Below are 21,585 nucleotides of genomic sequence, written 5' to 3' on the forward strand. Positions count from 1 at the left end.
CCTTCCTCACTCAGCGGGGGGGGGGGGGGGGGGGAGGGTCTGGCCTGGGGAGGGGCTAGGGCTCTGTGGGGCACCCACTGCTGCCCCCCGGGTCCTGTTTGAGGAGTCTCTCTTGGGAGGCAGCCTCAGAGTCACAGATTTTGCGCTATACTGTTATTTCCTTAGAAAAAAAAAAATTTTTTTTTTAAACATTTTCCTTCCATGTCCCAAAGAGTAGCAGCAACCTGCATTTAGAAAAACAGCATACATTGTTATTTGGATTGGCCGGGAAGCACTTTCAAGCAACGGGATAAACTAGGCAGACCGTATGTCTGGAGCCACCGTGACACGACACGTAATTAAAAATATATTTATATATGTATACATATTTATATCTTACTTCTTCATACTCTGGTCCTAACAGTCAAGGAGGGGTGGTCCTGAGGCAAGACCACCACGGAGGCCATTAGGAGGAAGGGGCGTTAGGAGGAAGGGGCAGGAGGCTCACGGCGCCCACCATGCCACGGGTCCGGGCTTTGCAGGGGACATCGGCCCCTGCGTGCTCGCTTTCTGCTCCACGGAAGGGGCAGGAGACCCTGGTCCCCTGGGTCACTCCCTTACTCTGGGGCCCTGCTTCGTTCTCAGCAGATGCGTGCACGTGCATACACACACACACACACACACGCACGCGTGCACACACACACGCACACACACAACACATGCACGCCTTGCACTCGCACACCACGGGAGCCAGGCCCATTACAGCCCAGATGCAGCTCTCTGAGGGTTGCCTGGGTGCAGGTCCGTGCCCAGCCAAGGCTGCCTGCCTCCTCCCGACCCCGAGGTCCCTGGTGCCTTCTCTGAGCCCTGGAACCTCAGTCTAGCTCTTCCCTCAGGGCCTCTCGTGGGGCCCCTGGTGTCCCTCCCCAGGCTGGGCTGAAGGTGCCCGCTGAGGAGGAAAGGCAGTGAGGAGAAGCTTGAGGAGGGGAGGAGGCAAAGAAGGCCGGGGCGGAGGCTACAGACCAGTTCCAGGTAAACCTGTGTCCCCCACACATGTCCCCAACACACTCTGCCTTGGGACCAACATAGACTCCCATCCCGGGGCTGGAAGATGGGTTGCAGCTCGGGGGTGGGGGAGAAGGAGTACTGGGGTCCTGCTCCCCACCCCTGCCTCACCCTGCCCGCTCTCCCAGAAGCAAAGTCCACAAAGGAAAATCTCCAGCCCTCACCCCCTGGCCAGCCTGAGTGGACCAGGAAACCAAGGCCCTCCAGGCACCCAGGGAGCCCAGAAGCTGCTGGGCTCTGGGGTGGTGTTTTACGGGGGTTTATCAAAGCCTGGGCTCCAGACCCCAGAGCTGGGGCTGGGCAGATGCCTGTGATGACCCCAAAGCCAGCCTCCGAGAGCCTGACCCGCATCCTCCTCCAGCAGAGAAGGGGCTCTCCCTAGGACCTGGCCCTTCCAAGAAACCCCAGTCTTGTTCCCAGCCTGGAAAGATGTGTCCGGAGGTCCCACCTGCTCACCTCCCTGTTCTACTCGTGCCTCAAGGAAGGCCCTGTTCCCCCACCCCAGCCCAGCGGCTGCAGTGTCCAGAGCCCTCCTGGAGCGTAGAGGCCTTGGCTGTAGGGGCCCTCGGCTTCTGGATCCTGCCTGTGATAAGGCTAGGCCAGCAACAACAGCCCATTGAGCTAAGCTCCAATCCAAGTCTGGGGGAGCCGGGCAGCCCCTCACAGCCACTTTCCCTCTGCTAAGCCTGGGACGAGACCTGTGTGCGGCATGGGCAACATAACTAGCGTTTTGGTTTTAATTTGCCCCCTCCTTCTGTGCCCCATTCACCACAAGGCGCCCCCCACCGCCCCCAAGCCAGGACGGGGTTTAAAGCACTCCTGGCGCCTGCGACAGTGTCAGACCTTTGACAGAGCACGGCTGGAAGAAGAGAACAGAGGTCCTGGAAGCCAAGGGCTGCTGAGCGGAGCACAGGGTTCCAGCGGGACCCCCGCTGGGGCAGAAGTTTCCAATTACCCTAATTGGCTACTGGCAAGCTATCTGTGGCTAGAATCCTTCCAGAGGGGGCTGGGTTTGATCCTTCCACTGATCAGGGGGGTCCTCGTGGTGCTGACTGTGTGATCACATCTCGGACTCTTTTCATTGAGAGAGGAGACTTCAAAGCAGCTGACTTTTGAAAATAAAACAATAAAACACCAGAGTATGAGTAGACCTGCACATTCCCGCTCCCCTCCCTGCGCCCCACCCCCTGGGCCTGAGGCTTGGGGGCCACCCGGAGGAGGACCTGGAAGTGGGGAGGGTGCAGCGCGAAGGTTAGAGGAGAAGCCTCCGACCCCCAGCCTGACCGTGGCGGACAAAGGCCGTCAATTACAGGCGGCTGGTGGGGACCGTGCCTGCCTTTGTCCTCCCGGACATCTGCTCTACGTCGCCTGCTGCCAGTTGGCGACTGCGGCTGACAGCAGGAACAATGCAAGCCCGTCTCCGACCCACTTTTTCAGCCTTCTGAGGTCCTTTCTGACCCAAGCGGTACCCTGGCGTGCGGCGCTGCCAGGCCCTTGGAGGAGTCACGGAGATGAAACCCCTCGCACAAAGCCCTGCAGGGGTCGCGGCTGGCGGGAGGGGGCGGGGAGGAGCCGGAGTGGGGAGGGGCGACCGGGGCCACCATGAGAAAGAAACATGCTTCCCTTATTGGTGTGAGCTGCCGCATGCGTGGGGCTGGGGGGGCTCGGATGAGGGGCACTCCTCCTTCCCTGTCTGGCTCCAGCCTGGCCACCGGCTTTGCCTGCTTCCCTCCCCACTTCTTTCTCCCGCCAGGGCCACCCCTGTCCTCCCGCCTGTCCATCTGGCCCTGGGTACCAGGGCCCCAGCTGCCCGCGGGCCGCCCGCCAGGCCCCCTGGCTGTCAGGCTGTCAGTTTCTGGATGGTTCTGTTGTAGTACTGCGTGATGGGGGGCGTCAGAGGGTTCCAGCTGTTGGCATGGAGCTCGATGACCTCCAGAAGCAGCGACCGGGTCAGCATCGACTCTGAGGGGCAGAGCATCTTGTCGCGAGCGCTGGCCAGGAGCTCGGTCATCATCTCAGGCAGCTGCTCCTCCAGCAGCCGGCCTGTGCTCTGCAGCTGCGGGCAGGGGAGTGGGGGTTAGGACGGGACTCGGGCCCCTGGAATGGCCCCCTGAGCCACCCTGGTTAGGAGGGCTGGGGGCAGGGACAGGAAAAAACTGGATTGTCTCTGGAAGGTGCAGGCCAGGCATCTGTGCCACAGGGAGGACAGGGAGGTGGGAGGGCAGAAGGAGTCAACTGTGAAAGCCCACATTTACGCACCAACCTGCTGCAAGAAGCAGCGGGATTAGGTTATTGCCCGCTGCCCAGGGCTGAAAAGAGCCCTCACCGGGACCACGCCACTTTTGTCGTTACCCAAGAGCTCTCCTCCTACAGGAAGCCTTCCCTGACCCTTGCCCAGACCCTCAATGGCTGACCTGCTCCCCTCAAAGGCTATCAGACTGCACCGTGTTAATTTCCACTTGCAGGGATGTCTTTCTAGAAACGAGCTTAGTCATTATCACCTGCACATCTCTGCACGGAACCTGAGAGCAGGGATGAGGTCTCCTATTTCTCTCCTGACCCTAATCCCACCTCCCCACCCCAGCACTGACCTCTGCCCACACTTGTGACACGAAATATGAACGGGGGCAGAAGGCCAGCCAGAGGGCCTGCCCTCAAGAGAGGCCCCTGTGATGCTGAAAAGCCTCTGCGGGGAAGAAGGGGTCCCAGTGGTCTGGATCACCCACCCTTGGGCAGCAGCCCCTGCGAGTGTCTCCGAGGTATCTCAGTCTCCTTCTCTGCCCAGCCCCACCTCGCCCCACCCATTTTTCAAGGCTCTGCCTTCTTCAAAAAGTTCTCCTCGACCTTCCCGGACCACCTTGATCTCTCTCCTCTGACTCCTCAGGGATGCAGGCTCTGTACCTGTATTTCTTCTCTCCCCTGTGTTATCCATCCCCAGCCGGAGTGGAAGCTGAGGATAGGGACTGGGCTCTCTTCTCCCCTATTACCCTTTCACCTAGTCCCATGTACAGTACCCAGATGGAGCCCCACAAATGAACAGTGACCATCCCATGGACCTGAGGCTGTCGTCCAGACTCCCAGCCCCTCTGGCCGCTGAGAGCATTGGGAGAGGCCTTGGAGGCCGGGCAGAAGCTGCCTGAGAGCTGTGCTCACACGGTCCTGACGGGCCCTGGGCGCTCAGGCTGGAAGCACCTGTCCTCATGGCACTCCATCCTCAGTGACTGGGCTGGTCTCCCAGAGCAAAGTTTGCCCCTGAGGAAGAGCCCAGAGGAAGAGTTGTTCAATGCATAGTGGCCACACTTTGGGAGCAGGGGTGGCGACCCGTGCGGGGGGGTGCTTTGAAGCAGAGGGTGTCAACACGGGGCCTCAGGCCTCAAGCGTCTTCTCCAAGCCCGGCACCACAAAAGCCAATGGAGATATTTGAGGGTGGGGGTCACCTGGAATCCCTGAAGTCATTTATGTGGCGGGCCTGGTGCAAGGAAAAGGTGGTCTTGGGGACAGAAGGACAGGGCACAATGTCAGCCCTTGGTCCTTCTCTCTAGAGAGTCAGGCATCTCTTCCTCTAGCTAGTGGGGGGCTGGTGACCCCATCCACATTTACTCTGCTTTGGGGTTGATAATCCTGCATCCACATTGGCTTGGGAAACCACTCCCCACCAGCCCCGTCTACACACCCCTGCCTGGGACTGGCGGGTACCTCTGGTGACCCTCCACCGCCCCCAACTGGAAGGTGTGAGGTCAGAGGTGCTTACCTCCATGGAGCAGCACAGGACGGCGTCTTCCTTCACATCCTGAGATTGCAAGAGCTGTGGAAGAGAGAGGCAGAGAACACTACTGAGAGGGCAGCCCCTTCCCTGCCCCAGCCCTGATGCGGCCTGGAACAGACATGTCAGAGGGGGAGGACGGGGAGAGAGCCCACGAGGGTCAGAGGGCGGCAGGAACACAGCGATTTCTCGATTTCTCTAGCAGGACTCGAGCAGCTGGAGGACCACGGTGGCACCCAGGCCAGGCAAGAAGGCCACAATGAGAGGCCACGGCAGAGCAAGGCTGCAGGCAGGTCTGAACGCGGCAAATAGGCTGGGACCGATGGCCGTAGCGAGTGGTCAGCAAAAGTCTTCAGAGCCATACAATTAGTGTAAAGACTTTCAGACGGGTGAAGGGGGCTCAGCCATGGCCTCAGGCCCTCCTGAGCCCTGGCTAGAGGAGGCCTTCCAGAAATCCCAGTGCTCTTTTGTAAAATCACGGCTGTGCTGACTTACCCAGAGGCTGGAATTGCTTCCTGACCAAGGCCGTGGCCAGGCTGCTCCGTTGCTAAGACTGGCCATGCCCCTGTCCGGGCCCCTTCTGCCTCATCTCATTCCTTCTCTCTCTCAACTGAGCTCTAATTCACACAACATCCAACTGGCCATTTTTTGGCCAAGTGACCTTTGATGTATTCAAAATGTTCTGCAACCATTAGCATTACCTAACTCCTCAGCCCCCCACCAAGCCCCTGATCTCTGTCTCTGTGGATTTGTCTCTTATGGATAGATAGTTCACATAAATGCATCATACAGTATGCGGTCCTTGGGGACTGACTTCTTCCATGAACAGAACTTTCTAGAAGATTGCCTGTGTGGTAGCAAGGACCAGTCCGATGTCCCTTTTTATGGCTGGATAATATTCCATTGTACGGAGAGACCACATTCTGTTGATACGTTCATCAGCTGTCATCAGCTGACAGACACATGGGCTGTTCCCCCTTTTTTGGCTCTCACGGATAATGCTGCTGGGATCGCGCGTGTACAGGTTTTTGCTTGAGCACCTGTCTTCAGGTCTCAGAGGGTCCTCACCTCCGAGTGGAATTGCTGGGTCTCGCCGCGCTTTCTGGGGACCAGGCAAATTACAGTGGGGGCGCTATTTTGCATTTCCCCCCAGCAATGTCGGAGAGTTCTGATTTTTCCATATCTTCACCAATATTTGCTATTTTCTGGTTTCTCATAAAATTCCTTTTTCCTAATTCTCAGTAGGAACCTTCTCAAGGCACAGCTCACAGCTTCAGAGAAGCTGTAGTCTTGTTCTCCACAAACCCCGCCGACCACCTCTCCCTCTAGCCCCTTGGCTGACTGGAGATTCTTCCGGCAAACCCCTACGTACGCGCCCACCGCCATTCCCCGCCACACTGATCCTCACATCCACGGGAGGACCCCGCGTTTGGATTATCTGCCACGGATGACTCTTCCCTGTGAGGCAACTCCCCACACTCGCCCACCCTTCAAGGCCCACAGCTTTCCTTGAAGGCTCTGGATCCCTCCTCCAGGCCCTGGTGCTCCTTCCTCCTTCTCACTCCCCAGCTTGTCCACCCGCTCGGCATTCCACAAGAGGGAAAAGACATTTTTCCAGGGGGAACCAACCGCCCGCTTCCTGACAGCTGGGACGGTGCTGTGTTCCTGTTCGCCACCTTCAACACCTGGGCTAGCTCCTGGCAACAGGAGGGACTCACTTAACGTTCCCAGATACTAATCATGCAGGTCTTTTGGCTGGTTGGTTGGTTGGTTAGTTTTAAAGGAAGGGTGGAGAGTGAGGAGAGCACAAGAGGAAGGCACTTTTAGGGTGCGTGTCCTCATTCCCTGAACAAGAACTGGAATCAGGGTTTTTGACCCGGTGTGACGTGCTGGGGACTGTTCCTGCTGCTAGCTTGAAACCCGACTCTGTGTGTCTGCCGCACTCACCTCTTCCCTTCTCCTGTCCGGTTGTGTCCGTCCACCCAGCCCGGGGCCCCTCCCAGCAACAGCCAGAGCATTCACCTCCGGAGGGCTGAAGACTTAGGGGGAGCTTTGCTGCGTGCCCCGTGGGTGTGCGGGGCATGGAGGCCAGGGGCAGACGGGTCGGTGCTGGCTGTACCGGCGGGAGGCGCTCGCAGAGCCCAGGCCTCCTTCCCTTCCCTTCCCTTCCCTTTTGCTTTCCCTTTCCAGGGGAGGAAATGGTGCCACCAACACAAAGTGACAGGTGTTGAGGCCACTGGGGGGCTTGTTCTACTCACTGACACAGTCCTGACTCCCCGGCTGGTGAAACCCCCCAGCCCCACTCTCCTCCTGGCTTACTTCTTGCTGTTGTATCGCTCGCCCCTGACACATGGTCTCCTTGTTCGTCGGCTGTCTGTCTCCCCCGGCAGAACGCAAGCTCCACCAGGACAGGGCCTCTGTTTTGTCCCACTTCGAGGAATGTGTCCTACCCACGGACCCGGACATGCACCACGACGTGGATACAAGGTTTTCGCTGCATGGTCATTACAGTGAATGCAGCAAGGGGACTGATTAAAGAATGACGATATACTGGCTTAGTGAGTGCCCTGCTGCTTGGCTGTCCCTCCCCTGCTACACCAGGGTCTGCTTCTGGAGTTTTCTTGGCTCCCGGAGCCGCAGAACCCCAAGGAGAGCCAGGGGAGGCTTACATCAAGCTGGTGCCTGGTGGACCTCTCTGGGAGGCCATGGGGAAGGGACTCCTTCATTTAGAGGACCCAGGAGGCCAGAGTCAAGACCAAGAACCAGGTTCTGGAGAAAGCTGGGGCAGGTGATTCACCTTGCAGCAGGCCTACCTAAGGCATGTGGTCTGCACCCAACCCAGCCTGCTCGGGGAGGGGCTGGGGCCCAAACTGGGAGGGGCCTGTGGCCATCTAGGATGGGGTCTGCGTGGGGAGTGGGTGTAGCCCTGTTTACTTTGCAGGGGAGATAGGGACTGATCTATTGTAGGAAAACCCTGTAAGTTTGGCTAGAATTTCCTTCTGAATATAACTTTGTTCCCTAATAGGTTTTCTGTAGCTGCCCAATAAGGGGTGGGGGAATCCTTAAAAATCCGTAGGAATCACAAGAAAGGGGAGGATCTGGAGGAAAGGGAACTCTTAGAGACGGAGCACATACTGGCAGCGGGTGGGGGAGGAGAGGCAGAGCCGGCAGCTCGTGGGAAGAACGGGGTCCACTCAGGACGCCTCTACATCGGCTGATACAGAGTAGGTGCTCAAGGGGGCTTGTCGTGGTAAGTTGAAATGACTGAAATGACCCTGGGATCATGTTCTGTCCTAGATTAGCTCCTTTGGGGCTCTAGGGACAAGTTAGGTAAGCTTATGGGAATACTGGTAGGAGTTAGGACCCGACAAGTACTAGATGTTCTGGAAGGTGACTGTTTCCCTTTCTAAGTGACCCCCCTGAGCCACTGACAGCACTGCAAAGCCAGCCAAGCCCTCAGCCCTGGTGAGCAAGTGCCCCCTTCTTCCCATTCCCTCTAACGCCCCAGGCCTGGCCTGCCCTCTGCTCCCTGACGGAGCTGGGAACTACAGACTGCCGTCTCTTTCTGTTCCTTCCCTTTCTTCCCCACATCCTTATGACTGGACTACTTCCCTTCCAATCCCTTCTTCTCCTCTGTGTGTCCAAACTCCCCTGGAATTTGGGGTTCCCTCCCTGGAGGCCCTGGCTCCTGGCTGGCAGGGCAGGGGACAGACACAGGGTGGGGTGCTCTGGAGGGCCAGGGTGGCTCGCCTGGGCATTCAGGCAGAGCTGTGGGCGGGCTCCCAAGCCCAGGCCTCTCCTCCAGCCTTATCTTGCACTGGGTTGTTTGGGAAAGTCCGTGCTAAGCCAACAATCACATCGTGCGATAGGCCCTCTTGCATGGCCTGCTGGGTTTTCTCAGGGAAGTGGGGGAGGACTGGAGTGGGTCATTACACTTTTCCTTCAGAGCTGCTGGGTGCAGGGATGCGGAGGGAATCTGCAGGGAGGCCACAGACCACTTCCTTCTCTCCCTGCAAAAGCTGTCCTGGCCTCTTAGGACCAGCGTTGGAGAGCAGAGTCTCAGAGCCCTAGAGTGGAAGGGGCTTTGGAGAACATCCTCCTCAGCCTCCCCGGAAGTCACACCCTGCTGCTATTTGTGCCGTAATAAGAGGCTGACCTCTGCACCCAGGATCCCTGACCAACTCCACAGGCGCTCCCTCCCAAGACCCCTTCCACTGCCCCTCCTAGAGGTTCCCACACCCCTGGGTGATCATCGGCTCCCCAAGACTCTGTCCCTCCCTGTCGTTTGCAGGCAGTGTCCCAAGTGCGGGATCTTTCCACTCTTTTCCATCTTGGCCAGACTCACCTGTCCTGTGTTCTGTTTCTTCAGGACTCTGCTTTTTCCCCAAGGGACAGCTCAGGTTTGGATAAACAAATCCCTGCTGGTAGGTGGAGGGGGGCAGCCAGCTCTCTTGTTTATGTATGCGCCACTTGGAATCTTCAGGAGACAACGCTTATTTTATTTTATTTTTTTTTTGCTTTTCTTTCTTTCTTTTTTTTAACTCCAAGACAAGTCTCAAAAAGTAAGGGGAACTCAAACGACTCCTTGTCTACCCATTTCACAACTGGCAAGAGGTGGAAGCAACTCGTCAGTGGAGAGAGGGAGGCATGAACTACTGTGGTCCAAGCACACCATGGAATGTTCTTCAGCCTTCCACTGGAAGCCCGGGCTGACACCTGCTACCACACGGATGAGCCCTGAGGACACTACTCTGGGTGAAATGAAGCAGTCACAAAAGAACAAATCCTATAAGATACCACTTTTTTTTTTTTTTTTTTTTTTATTCCACGTCTATAGTCAGAATAGTCAAATTCATAGGGACCAAAAGTAGGATGGTGGTTGCCAGGGGCAGCCAGGACAGGGGACTGGGGAGTCAAGGTTTGATGGGGACAGAGTTTCTGTTTGGGATGACAAAATGTCCTGGAGACGGATGGTGGTGATGGTGACGCATTGTGAGTGTCCCGAATGTTGCCGAACTGGCTAGAACATGGCTAAAACGATCGGTGGTGCGTTCTGTATACTTTTCCACCATAATGAACTTGTTAAAGTAAGTCTTGGCCGGGGGTGGGCCCTTGTGGGGTGGGCAGGTCCTGCTCTGCCTGGGCAGGACTCTCTCTCCCCACTGCTGCTGTCGTTTGGGAAGACACTAGACATTAGATGCAGGGGAGGGGTGGGGGTGGTGGTGGGAGGGAAGGGGGTTTGGGGGGGCAGGGTTGCCCCACCTGGGGGTTTGCGGGCCCTGGAGTGGGTGGGAGGAGCAGCCCTCTCATCAAAGTCTCTGGCAGAGAGAGGGGTGTGGGCGGGCTGGGGCAGGCAAGCCACCCGCGCCCTCGAACACCGAAATGTGTTTCTTGGATGAGAATCCAAGGCAATTGTGCGAGCCCACACAGTGTTTGTTCGGAAGCTAATGCATTCCTGTCCTATTGTCTCTGCCGGAGACTTGTTGTGGGCACACCCATCATATCCTCCCTGGGGGAGCGGCCAAGGTGCTCGAAGTCAGGATGGGGGAGGCCAGACAGCAACGAGGGAGACAGGCGGCCTGGTGGGAGCTCCCTGGGGTCCCCGGGAGTGGGGGAAGTTCCCCAGCGCACGGGCAGGCTGCCTAAGGCGAGCCAGGATGTAAGCTGGCTGGTTGCTGGGGATGCCGCCCCATGGGAAGGGAAAGGGGGTGCTGACGGGAGGACCCGGGGGGTGGCCTCCCTTCGTGGGAGGGGAGCGAGCACCATAGATGGTCAGCCACGGCTTGCCTTTCCCTCGAAGAGTGAGTGCCTGCTTGAGGCGGACTGGCCCGCCCACCCCGATCCCCTCAGCTCACCGACAGCACACGGCAGCGTTTCCACCCTGTAGAACAAACCCTCGAAGCCTTATGCAGCCATAGCAAAAGTCCAGCTCTGACCCTGTCTGTGGGGGGCCTCTCTGCTTTGCGGGGAGCCGAGGGGGTCTGGGAATGGCAACTGGAGAGCGCAGCAAGGTTTCAGAGAGCAAGCGATGTGCTTGATGTGCCTGTTTTCTGGCAAATAAGTTCACAGAGCTCTGATGGCTGGCTCAGCTGGGCCTAGGGAAGGGCCAGGGATGTGGCTGGATGAGTGGAGGACGTCACGGAAGGCCAGAGAGAGGAGCCAGGAGCGGGGGTGGGGAGGGGAGAGGTCTGCAGGGGCATGGGAGCCACAGTGCTGGCCACAGACGTTGCCGGTGGAGAGAGCAGATGGCTGTAACACAGGCAGGGGGTCTGGACCGGTGACTGGGGTGGGGAGCTGCGCGTGACTACCTGCCTCTCAGGAGCAGCCTCAGGTTTGAGTCCCGGCCCCTCCCTCCAGCTCCTCTGCCGGCCCCGGACTGACACGTACGGCTAGGTCTGGAGGACGGCACAGGAATTGATGCTCTCGATAGCGACCCTGACTCATCCCCGAGAGGGTCTATTATGTCTGGGTCTCTTCAGGAAGACAGGAAAGGAGATAACCTACCCGAAAAAGGCTGTCATCAAAATTGAGCAACGGGCCCAGAGTCAGAAGACCTGCTACTCACTAAGAGTCCCCCGGGGCATGTCACGTCATCTCTCTGCACCTCACTTTCCTTGCCTGACAATGGGGCCAATACCTGCCTTGCATTGTTTTGAGACTCAACTGAGATCAGTCTGTGAAGGAGCTTTGAGAAGAGCAAAGCTTGATCTAAACGGAAGGTGTGATTACTGTTATTAAATCTGTTCCTTTATAAACACATATTTTCCCTGAAGATCTTGGCACACTCTTTATGTGCCATCCCATTTACCCTCGTGACACTGTGGAGACAGGGAGGGGCCACGGCATTGTTATCTCTACTTAACAGAGAAACTGAGGCCCGGTAGTCGAGTGGCACAAACCGAGCAGCAAGACTGAGAAGAACTAGAAGGTGTTCAAGAGTCCTGGATCAGCACCCTTTTTCTTGGAGAATTATTTTAATTTCTCTCGCATTTGCTAATGCTTATTTTGGTGGCTGGAGCTCATCATTCTTAATTTGGTTGACCAGCGACAAGAATCAACCTGGGCCTTCACAAAACTGAATGAATTTTACATATTTGTTTGCATTGGCAATCATCAAACCATCCATGCACACCTTTGTCCACTGTACCTGTCCGCACACCCATTTACTTACCCACCAACTCATTAGTGCATCTGTTCACCCAACTTTGCAATCTCCATCTACCAACACATCCATTTATCCATCCATCCATCCATTCTTCTACCTACCCACACATGTATCCAACCTTCCATCTACCCACCCATTCTTGCATCCATCTATCTACCCACCCACCTACCTACCCATCCATCCATCCATCCATCCATCCATCCAACCATCCATCCATCCATCTATCCATCTATCCATCAATCCATCCATGGTTCTACCTAGATATCCTTTCAACAACAATCATGGAACACCTACTATGTGTTAAACATTGCATAATTACAGGGATAACAAGAAGAATAAGACCCCCTGCCCTCAAGTAGGGGGAAATCAAGAGATTGTGCTAGGTATATGGGGTTGAAGCAGGGGATGGAATGATGATGGAGAACCTGCCAGGCATATGGTGTAAGAAGCAGCATATGGCATACGCACAAAAGCAAAAAAAAAAAAAAAAGTCTGAACTAGCAGAGTGCACTGGTGAATAACAAGTATTTCAAGATGCTAACATATATAGTGCTGGGGGTGTGTGGATGGGGAGAGAACATGATGACAAAGAAGGCAAGGGCCACAACCTGAAGGGCTCTGGCTGCCATGATACTGTGTTTTGATTTTATCCTAAAGGATGGGAAAGCCACCAGGAGATTTTAAACTGGGGAGTGCATTTTGGAAGGATCCCTTCTAGCACAGTGTGGTGAACAGACCAGAGCTGGTAGAGTGGTGGGGGGCTGCAGGTGAGTGGACAGTGAGGAGGTTGCCGTGAGAAACTGCACTGCCTTCAATCGAGGCAGGAGAAAGGGGAGGACATATGTTTAGGAGGCAGAAGAGAAGGTGAGGAGAAGGATAATGTAGAAGCTAGATAATCCCCAGGTTTGGGGTTTGCCCAACTGGATGAATGGGGGTGCCATCAATGATCATAGGAAGGCATGTGGAGTTGGTTTGGGGGGATGTGAAAGAGTTCAGCACCAGAAATATCGAGTTCATAGTTCTGGGGATGATTGGGGAAGATGACTCATGGGAGACTGGCGATCCATGATCATCAGTACCAGGTCAAGGCCATAGGTGTTAGTGGGATGAGCTGGGGGAAGACCAAGATGAGAAGAGAGGAAGGGCTCCAAACCTGGAAAGGGTGGGGAAGGAGGAGGAACTCCCAAAGGAGAATGAGGACAGTCAGAGAGCTAAGAGGAATGGGAGGAAGTGATGCCATGGAAGCCAAGAAAGCTCTAAGAAGTACAAGGTCAGCAGTGTCAAATGCTTGAGAGAGGCCAGGTAAGATGAACAATGACCAGGGCCCCCTGGATCTGGTGATCAGGGCGACCTTTGCCATGATGACTTCAGAGCAGGGGCAGGGACGGACAGAAGGCTGGATCACGTAGGATTGGAGAGGGAGGCCGGAAGTACAGACAACAAGAGTACACCATTTCTTTCTTTTTCTTTGTGGGTTTCCATTCTTTTTTCTCTCTCTCCCCATTCCTCCACTCCCTCCCTTCCTTTCTTCCTCCCTCCTTCCACCCCCTCTCTCTTTTCTTTCTCTTTTTGAACTTGCCTACAGAAGAGAAAAAGGGCAGGATCCCATGCCAGGGTCAAGGGAGTGGTTGTCACGGTGGGAGAGGCAGGTGGAATGCAGGAGAGGGGCTCATTGGAGGCGAGGAGGACCCAAGCGCAGAGCTTCGCCTTCAGTAAGGGAAGTGATATGGCTCCATACCCTCTGAAATGGACAGGAGGGGCGAGGCTGGCTGTAGACAGAGGCGCATGTACGTGTGGATGCTCACGTGGCCCAGCCTGTCAGGACAACTACGAAATCAGTGCCGTTCTACATTCCCCACTTATTATCAGTGCTCTGTGCTGGCCTGCATTTCAGCCATCCCCAGGAGAGGGGGATTTGCCCCAAATATCACTCTTCCACTAGCCTAATGAGGAGCCCTGGTATGGCGCCTATGATCAGATGTCAAGGAAATTCATGGTTCTGACCTGGACTTGAGTCCAAGCTTGCGCCCTGTGGTCTGGCTGTCAGCCCTCCTCACTAAGGCGGGCAGGCACCCGAACTGCGGAGCAGGCGCCCTGGAGGGAATAATTAGCCTCCTTCCTGCAGAGCTTGCAAACCGCCTCCTACAAAGTAGCCACAGCAAATGTCACATGGGGGAATGCTCCATCCCACAACTGGCCCCAGGGGGTGGAAACGTAATCTGGGGCTCAGAGCAGACACTGAATCCTGCAGACACTGGAGCCAGAGGATGGGGCCACGGCTCCAGTGGCTCCTCTTGGGAGCCAAGCCCTGGCCAGTGGCCCACTCAGGACGCGAGTTCTGCTCACAGAGTCCTTGCAGCCCGTAAGTTCCCAGGACCCTGGGTCGGGTTCAAAACCACAGGCACATTGGCCATGGCTGCTGTCAACAACATCCAGCTTCTACTTTAGTGTCCCCTCTTTTCTCTTCTAGAAGACTTGCGTGTCCTCTCTGTGGCTCCTTTTGCGTTCACTTCCCGGACATCCATGGATCTCTCTCCTAAAGGATGACTGGAAAATGCCTGAGGCAGTTCTGAGGTTTTACCTTTCCAGAAGGGGTCTCCTGAGGACCGATCAATGCCTTCCGGGGCCTCAGGCATCACCTGGCTTACCTTTTTGGAATGCCTGCTCTCGAGGCGAAGCCCTGCACTGTGTGTACGCTTTAAGATCTGTTTTATCCTTTTACTAGTTTATCTGAGCTAGCGATCGTCACTTACAGCTCCGGAAACTGAGGCATGGCGAGTGGGGTGACTTCCCAAGAGCCCACAGGTAATGGAAAACCAGGATTTGAAGCCAGGTCTCACCCGTAGTCAAATGATATAACCATAGTCCCACCAGTAAGGCACACACAAACGAGTCTGGTGGGGTGCAGTCAGCAAAAAGTGGGGTGTGTCTCAGACGGTTCTGGTTTTCACTTGGCATCCCAAAGTGAGTAGTAAGTGTCCCTTTTGCTCCCCAAAGGGCCCTGATGTGGATGGTACGTTACACAGTCACCTAGACAAGGGAAGGGGTGCTGATGGGTTGGGCACCCCCCCAGATTACTGGCTGACCTCCAGCCTCTTCTGCTTCCCTTCCTTGTGCTCAGCACCCCTATTTATCAAGTGAGTGAGGGAGTGCTCCTGCCCGGCTCTGAGGGGTTCAGCCAGCAGGGTGCGGAGAAGGGCTCTGATGGTGACAAAGGGTCCTGCTCCCAGCAAGGTGGCCGTCATTGCGGGGGATCGCGACACCTGCTGGGGGGCCTCACCTGAGCCTGCCAGCACTAGCTGCTCCCCAAGGACAGAGCTGGGAACAAGACGGAGTTATGACAATGGACGCCCTGTCCGCTGCTCTCTGCTGGAGCATGGGGGCCCTGGGGAGAGCCGTTGGAGGACAGGCAGATGGAAAAGCAGTTATTCTGGAAGCTTCCCCAGGGGAACTTGGCCAAGAATGCCTGGCCTGGAGGCACTGGGTGTCAGGTGGCACCTGGGACCTTCACCCCCTCCACGGTACCCTACCCCTCTGAAAGAATGGCTGCGTTTTGTGTCTGACTCAGCACAAAACGGCTCCCAGAGACAGGAGGAGGGGTTTGGGCTGGCGGGGGGTGGGGGGCAGGCCTGGGCCTTGGGGCGGTGGGCTGATGCCCTTCCTGCAGCCCCTTCTCTGAACTCACAGATCTTTCCTGGTGCCCACCAGGCTGGACCCCCGGCAGGCACAAGGAGAGAGCCATCTGCTCTTAGCTTCACCTCCCCCTGGCCCCTTGGCTCCAGCCCCCACCCCCCACCTCCACCCACCTGAGGCCTGGACTTGACCTTGGTGGCTTGCTGGGGGTGGGGGGGGGTGTGATAAGCGTCTTGGTGGAGGGAACTAGCTGCCTGCAAAGGCATTTTCCGCTCTCTAAAGTAAACAATCAAACAGGAAATTAATCGAGAAACCCACATCAACGGAAGGTTCAGGTTGTGATTTTCACAGCCCCAGAGCCAGGAAATTCAAAGTTAGAGTTCCCATAGCAACTTGCTGGTAGAATCAGCGGCCAGCAAGCTGGGCTGGAATGAGACCCTGAGGGGTCAACTAGGCCAGCCCCCTGCCTCTAGGAAGCACAGCCCAATGTCAAGTCTGAAAGTCCCAGGGTCCGCTGCTCTTCTGAGTGGGCCAGCAGGCCTGGGAAGGAGTTAGGAGTTGCAAAGCCAGGCTCTCTATCTTAGTCCTCACAGCAGCGAGCCTTGTAAACCGGGCGTCCAGTGGCTAGCTCAGGGCTCAGTTTTCTCTATTCCCATATCCCAACCGTCATTCCCGTATTCTAGGAAATGAGAGCGGTACTCAGGCCTGCCAGACACTCAAGGGAGGGCTCGTGCCATGCACGCTGACTCTTACTCATGCTTCCCATTCCGTATTCTCTTCTGTCCTGTGACGGACCCCACCTTCATCTCAACCGCCTCAGAACCTTGTCCTTGCCCTTGCCCTCTGCCACCCCCTCCCCCACTGTTTTCCCTCCAAGAAACTTCTCCATCGATGGACAGTTCCAAGAGCTCTCAGAGTGGCCACCAAGATGGCTCTGTTTAGTGGTTGCTGGTCTTCATCTGCTCCCCCTACTTTTCTGGACCAAATCTATACTATTTTAACATCAGGGCAATGCCCATGGACTGCTTCCCGGACCGACAACCAGGTAGCTTACATCGGCACGGGAGGCCAGTCCTCCCTCTTCAAGTATGTGGGGGGTTGTGTGTCTTGGGTGGGGTTTTCTTTTGTGTGTGACTCCTGAGGAGTCCCCGCCTGGCAGGAAAGGAGATAAGGGCGTTGGAGCTCAACCGAGAAGGAAACAGTCTGGAATCCTTCCCCGAGAGTCACCCTGCCTTCCCACCCGAGATAGCCACCGGTGGCCTTCTCCATGTGGCTGCGTGGCCCGGGCCCGGTACCCTCGTGATGAGGCTAGCCGAGGCAGGCGCAGGCGCTCCCCGGGCACCAGGCCTGCGGCAGAGGATGCCTGGCCCGCCCGCCCGCCTGGCCCTGGAGCCAGTGCTGTGAACTGAGCAAAGCAGTGGAAAGAGAGAAGTGGCGCCTGCTGGAAAGCAGACAGAGCGCCTCCTTGATTTCCTGACAGGCCTAGCCGCATGCCAGGGGCTGATGCGCCAGCTCCGAGTGCCCGGCCTTGCTTGCGAAACAGTCCCTTCCTCCTCTGGGTCAGCTTTCCCGGCGGCCGAGCCACTGTCCAGCCGCCCGAGGCCCTGAGTGAGGCCTCCCCTCACCCCCTGCCGCCTTCCTGCCTTCTCCCGAGTCTCAGCACTGAAGCTGGTGGGCAGGTCGGGGAAGATGGGACCCCCTCCTGGCAGTGCAAGGTCTTGCCTTCCCTGAAGCCAGCTCAAGACAGGCAACGAGGAAGAAGGGGTGGTGGGAGGTCACGGGATTCTCTGCTGGTTTCTGCAGCCCCAGGGGGCTCTCGAGGAGGGGGACCCCCCAGCTTCAGAGGAAAGGTGTCTGTGTGCAGAATGCAGGGGCTGCTGCAGCTCTCTGCCCCCTACCCTTCCCCGCCCCCCCGCACCCTCCCCACTGTTCTCTGTGGCACGTGGTTCTCTGAAGGGCCTTGCCAGCGGCCCACCTTCCCTTGAGCCTCGGGAGACACTCACAGTATGCCGAGTCAACCAGGCGTCCCGTCCACCCATCTCAAACTGTACAGGGTATGTGAGTGGGGGAGGGCACAGGTAACCAGCCAGGGGGCTCAAGGAGCTGAAGGGCCACACTGGCCCCCTCTGCTACCAAGCATGGAAATTCTGAAGAAACTTTTGCAGAACACATGTCCTCTTCAGTGTGATAATCTTGGCGTGTGGTATTTAAGAAGACATGCCCGCTGGAGCCTGGTTACCAGACAGAGGTGCCAGTCTTCCGGCGTGGGGGTGGAGGGAGGAGTCTGAGGCCACATCACAGGGGCTGGGCTGGAGGTCTGTCCCCGGGTGAGGAAGCTTAGCTGGTTCTGTGGTGGGTTTGGGTGCAAGGCGGTAACCAAGCACCAACCGGGCAGGGACAGCTGGGCCTGGGACAGACTTAAGCAGAGAATAATAGGGCTGTGCTAAAGGCATAATTAGCATTTGTACTCAGAGCGGCAGCCACCCGATAGAGGGACAGACAGGCCTGGGCTGAGAAAAGGGCCTGGGGCTGCCTGGGGACGGCAGAAAGGATTTGCTAAGGACTCTCTGCCAAGTCTAAGGCTGGAGATAAGAGTATTTAATTGGCACCTGGAAGTTTGTTTGGCTTTGGAGCCTTACCCTTAGCAGAATATAAACTGTAATAATGGGGCAACTCTTTCGAAGTTGAGATGATCTTTTTGGAGGAGTACGCATGCGCATCAGTATTCTGTATTCTTTGTGCACTTAACCGGTTCACCTGAGGGGGCTGGAATGGGGTAAAGGGCTTATTGGAGGCTCAGACACTCCGCCCGGGCCATGCCCATCCCTGTGGCCCTGCCCCACTCTCCTTGTCTTCACAGACCTCTAGGCCAGCCAACGCCATCTATTCACAGGCCTGTCAATGTGTCTTGTTCTTATGTGCGGGGACGGTGAGGAGCAAACCCCAAACCCCACCTTGGCTCCACTTACTGGACCCCTGGAGACTGATCACAAGACCTTCCTCCTCCAAGAAGCTTTCCCTGACCTCCTCCTCTAACCTCCACAACCGGAAGCTTCGCTGTTCATAGCCTGGGGGCAACTATTGGTTCTTACTAGTTCTAGGTCTAGTCTAGGGTCTACCAGGACTAGCTTTTCCTCACACAGGACCTCGTGCCCAGCATCCCTACAGATTGGATTCGAAGGAAAGCGCTGCTGGTTGGAGCCAAGCCACTCGGAAGGGCCCCTCTGTTCCCTGGCATGAAGCCCACCCAGCAGCATGGGCCCAGAGCAAGGCAGGTCCTGCCCCTCCTCCAGGGAGTCTGAAGGGACAAGTGTTTCATTCATCCACTCATTCCTTCGTCAGGAGGCATGAGTCCTACCCTCATGGGTCTACTGGTAGAGTAGCGAAGACAGACGTCGCACCAGCAGATCAGTGATGGGAACCGAGGCTGTAAGGCATAAGGCAGGCTGCCTGTGTTCTGATCACCCCCCGCCCCAAGGCTGCACAGTTAACTTCTCTGTGCCTCAGTTTCCTCCTCTGGAAAGTGGGGGTAGGGTTAAATGAGATCATCTGGGACGCATATTAGAAAAGTACCTTGCACACAGCGCGTGTGCTCCATCCCTGGCTGTTGTCTTACCAAGTGGGAGGCATGGGACCCAGAACTGGGGTGCTGGGGGGGTGGGTGGGTGGTGGGAAGGACTGTCTTCCCCTGTGTGGGGAGAGGAGCTCAGCGAAGTCCTAGGGAGAGAGCTCTGAGCAGACTCTTTAAGGTCGGGCTAGGGAAAGAGTGGGGCCAGGAGAAGGAGCAGAAAGAACATTCCAGGCAATGAGAAAGGACACCCTCAAGAATCCTGGGAGCCTGGAGGAGTACGGAGAGAGGAGGGGAGCCCTGTTGGAAGGCCGGCGGGCTCATTCAGGTGAAAGGGCACCTTGGCCTCCACGAGCTGTGGACAGGCAGAAATGTGGTGGCCAGAGCTGGGGATCAGGGAAGAGCTGCTGCCCACAGACCCCGCGGATTCATGGGGTGGAGGGTGGTGGTGAGAGTCAGGGATGGCCTCAGGCTTTTTGTTGTCACAGGCTGCAGGATGGTGGCACCCTCTGGGAGGAGACGGGTTCCATTAGGATGCTCTGAGTTTGAGGGGGGTCTGAGGGGGGCAGGAGGGAAGCGTCAGGTGGATGTATTCAGGCCTACAGATGCGGATCTAGTTGGTGCAGGTCAAGCTGGGGGGCTGTGGCTACCCTGGGAAGCTGCCTGTGACCGACACAGGCTTTGGGACCTGCACCAGGGACCCCGTTTCCTGGCTTACCACCAGCTATGGTCACCTGTCCTTTGGTAAATCGACTTATCCAGGCCTCTGGTTAAGAGGACACCAAATGCAGTTTTGGAGAAGGCCTTAAAAGTGAACATGGTCTCAGAGCAAAGGCTCCTACATTAAACTTTGGGAAAAACATACACCTGACATGTAAAAATTACACGGAATTCAACTTTCGGCATCGATCAATAAAGTTTTGTGAGAACATAGTTACCTAATGAGCTTATATGTCACCAGCAGCTGCTGGTGGCGCCGAGGACTGAGCCGGCCTCTGAACTCGGCAATGAGGGGATTTCAACACGGACCTCGCTGTTGGCCTGAGGGGGCAGAAACAATCCAGAGAGACACACGTGGGGAGACCGTTTCTTCCAAAACCTCTGGCTCCACAGGGCAGAGGGAAATGGGGCAGTTCCCAGAGGGGAGTGTGGGGTCAGGGGAAGGTTTTTCGCTCCTCAGGAGGGTTTGGTGGTTTGCTGAGAAGAAACCACCAGAGAGCGGGAAGAAGCATGGGATGTGGCGGAGTGAAGAAGCCCGTCCGAGGGAAGCCGGCGGGAAGGGCGGGGATGGGACAGGCAGCCCTCCACAAGCAGGGGTGGGCTAAGCCAGAGCCACTGCCCTCGTGGACAGGCCACCCCAAACAGGCCAGACCACGGCAGGTCCAGACCAGGGCAGACCCGTGGGGCCCCGTGAGAGAATTAAAGAAAGCAAAAGTTATGTTACGCCAACTCAGATGAGCAGTTCGGGACCAAAAGAAAGGTACTTAAATCTGGCCTTTGGGTGATTTTAACACCCGACGCTCCCATTTGTGTTTACACATAAAGTACTCTTTCTTCAAGCGATGTGCTGATGTCAGTCCAACGTGATACAGAAAGATCCCCGAGGGGGTGATTTTATATTGTATTTCTACTTTTCTCGGTGGAACCTTTTTGGGAGAAAACTTTCGAAGTACCACTCGGGCAGAAAGGTGCACACATCCTAAGTCTGCCGTTTGGTGAATTTTTGCACGGGGTAAGTTCGCGCTACCAGAGGCCTGACTGAGAGCTGGAACCTTGGAGAACCCCCCCAGGCTTCTTGTGCTCCTTCCTCTCACTAGCCCTCCCCTAGGGTTGCCACAGCACCACAGCACCGGTTGCTCAAGCACCGCAGCTCAGTGTTATTCATTGGAAACCCCCTAACCCCAGGCCTTTACATTTGAAGCAAACACATTGACCTGCAGGGTAGTTCCTGCGAGGCCCCTCGCTCGCCTGGGGGTCACTTTGAGACCCCACACGGTCCTTGGCTGCTCTATTCTGGGGTTTCGTTCATAGGACATCGTTTGATTCTGGGACAGGCGGGACAGGTAGGCTAGTCACGGGTTTTAAGGCTGAAGACATGGCAGTTCGGAACTGAATTAGGCGATGTTCAGTGTGCCCCTGACCATATGTCAGGGGGAGGGAGCTGATTCTCAGACCCAAGAATCTGTCCCCAAAGTTTGGTGCTGTCTTATGCATTGTGTTTAGAGACACGTGTCCCTTAGCTTTTTTGGAATGTGGGCGTCTTTGAAGAGCTGATGGAAACTTTGGCACCTCTCCCAGGAAAACACACACGTACACACGTTCACAGACGTCTGCATCCAGTTTCTGTGAGTTCCTAGACCTTGAAGGCCTCCCAGGGGTCCCAGATACACACCTTTGACATGGACTTACACA

At 56.3% G+C, this 21,585-nt stretch overlaps 1 protein-coding gene across 5 annotated transcripts in view; it reads right to left on the minus strand.

The window, feature by feature from the left end:
- Positions 1-2,141: 2,141 nt before the first annotated feature.
- The window catches only part of CTIF (cap binding complex dependent translation initiation factor), a 279,914-nt gene continuing 260,470 nt past the window's right edge, over positions 2,142-21,585 (minus strand). For all 5 annotated transcript variants that reach the window (XM_080821450.1, XM_080821446.1, XM_080821448.1 and 2 more), the window contains exons 11-12: positions 4,796-4,849; positions 2,142-3,100 (exon numbers count right to left, since the gene is read on the minus strand). In XM_080821450.1, coding sequence (XP_080677576.1) covers positions 2,885-3,100; positions 4,796-4,849 — 270 coding nt within the window. In that variant the 3' untranslated portion in view covers positions 2,142-2,884. The remainder of the gene's footprint in view (positions 3,101-4,795; positions 4,850-21,585) is intronic.

Source organism: Martes martes (assembly GCF_963455335.1).
Source record: "Martes martes genome assembly, chromosome: 13".
In the NCBI taxonomy this organism is placed as follows: domain Eukaryota; kingdom Metazoa; phylum Chordata; class Mammalia; order Carnivora; family Mustelidae; genus Martes; species Martes martes.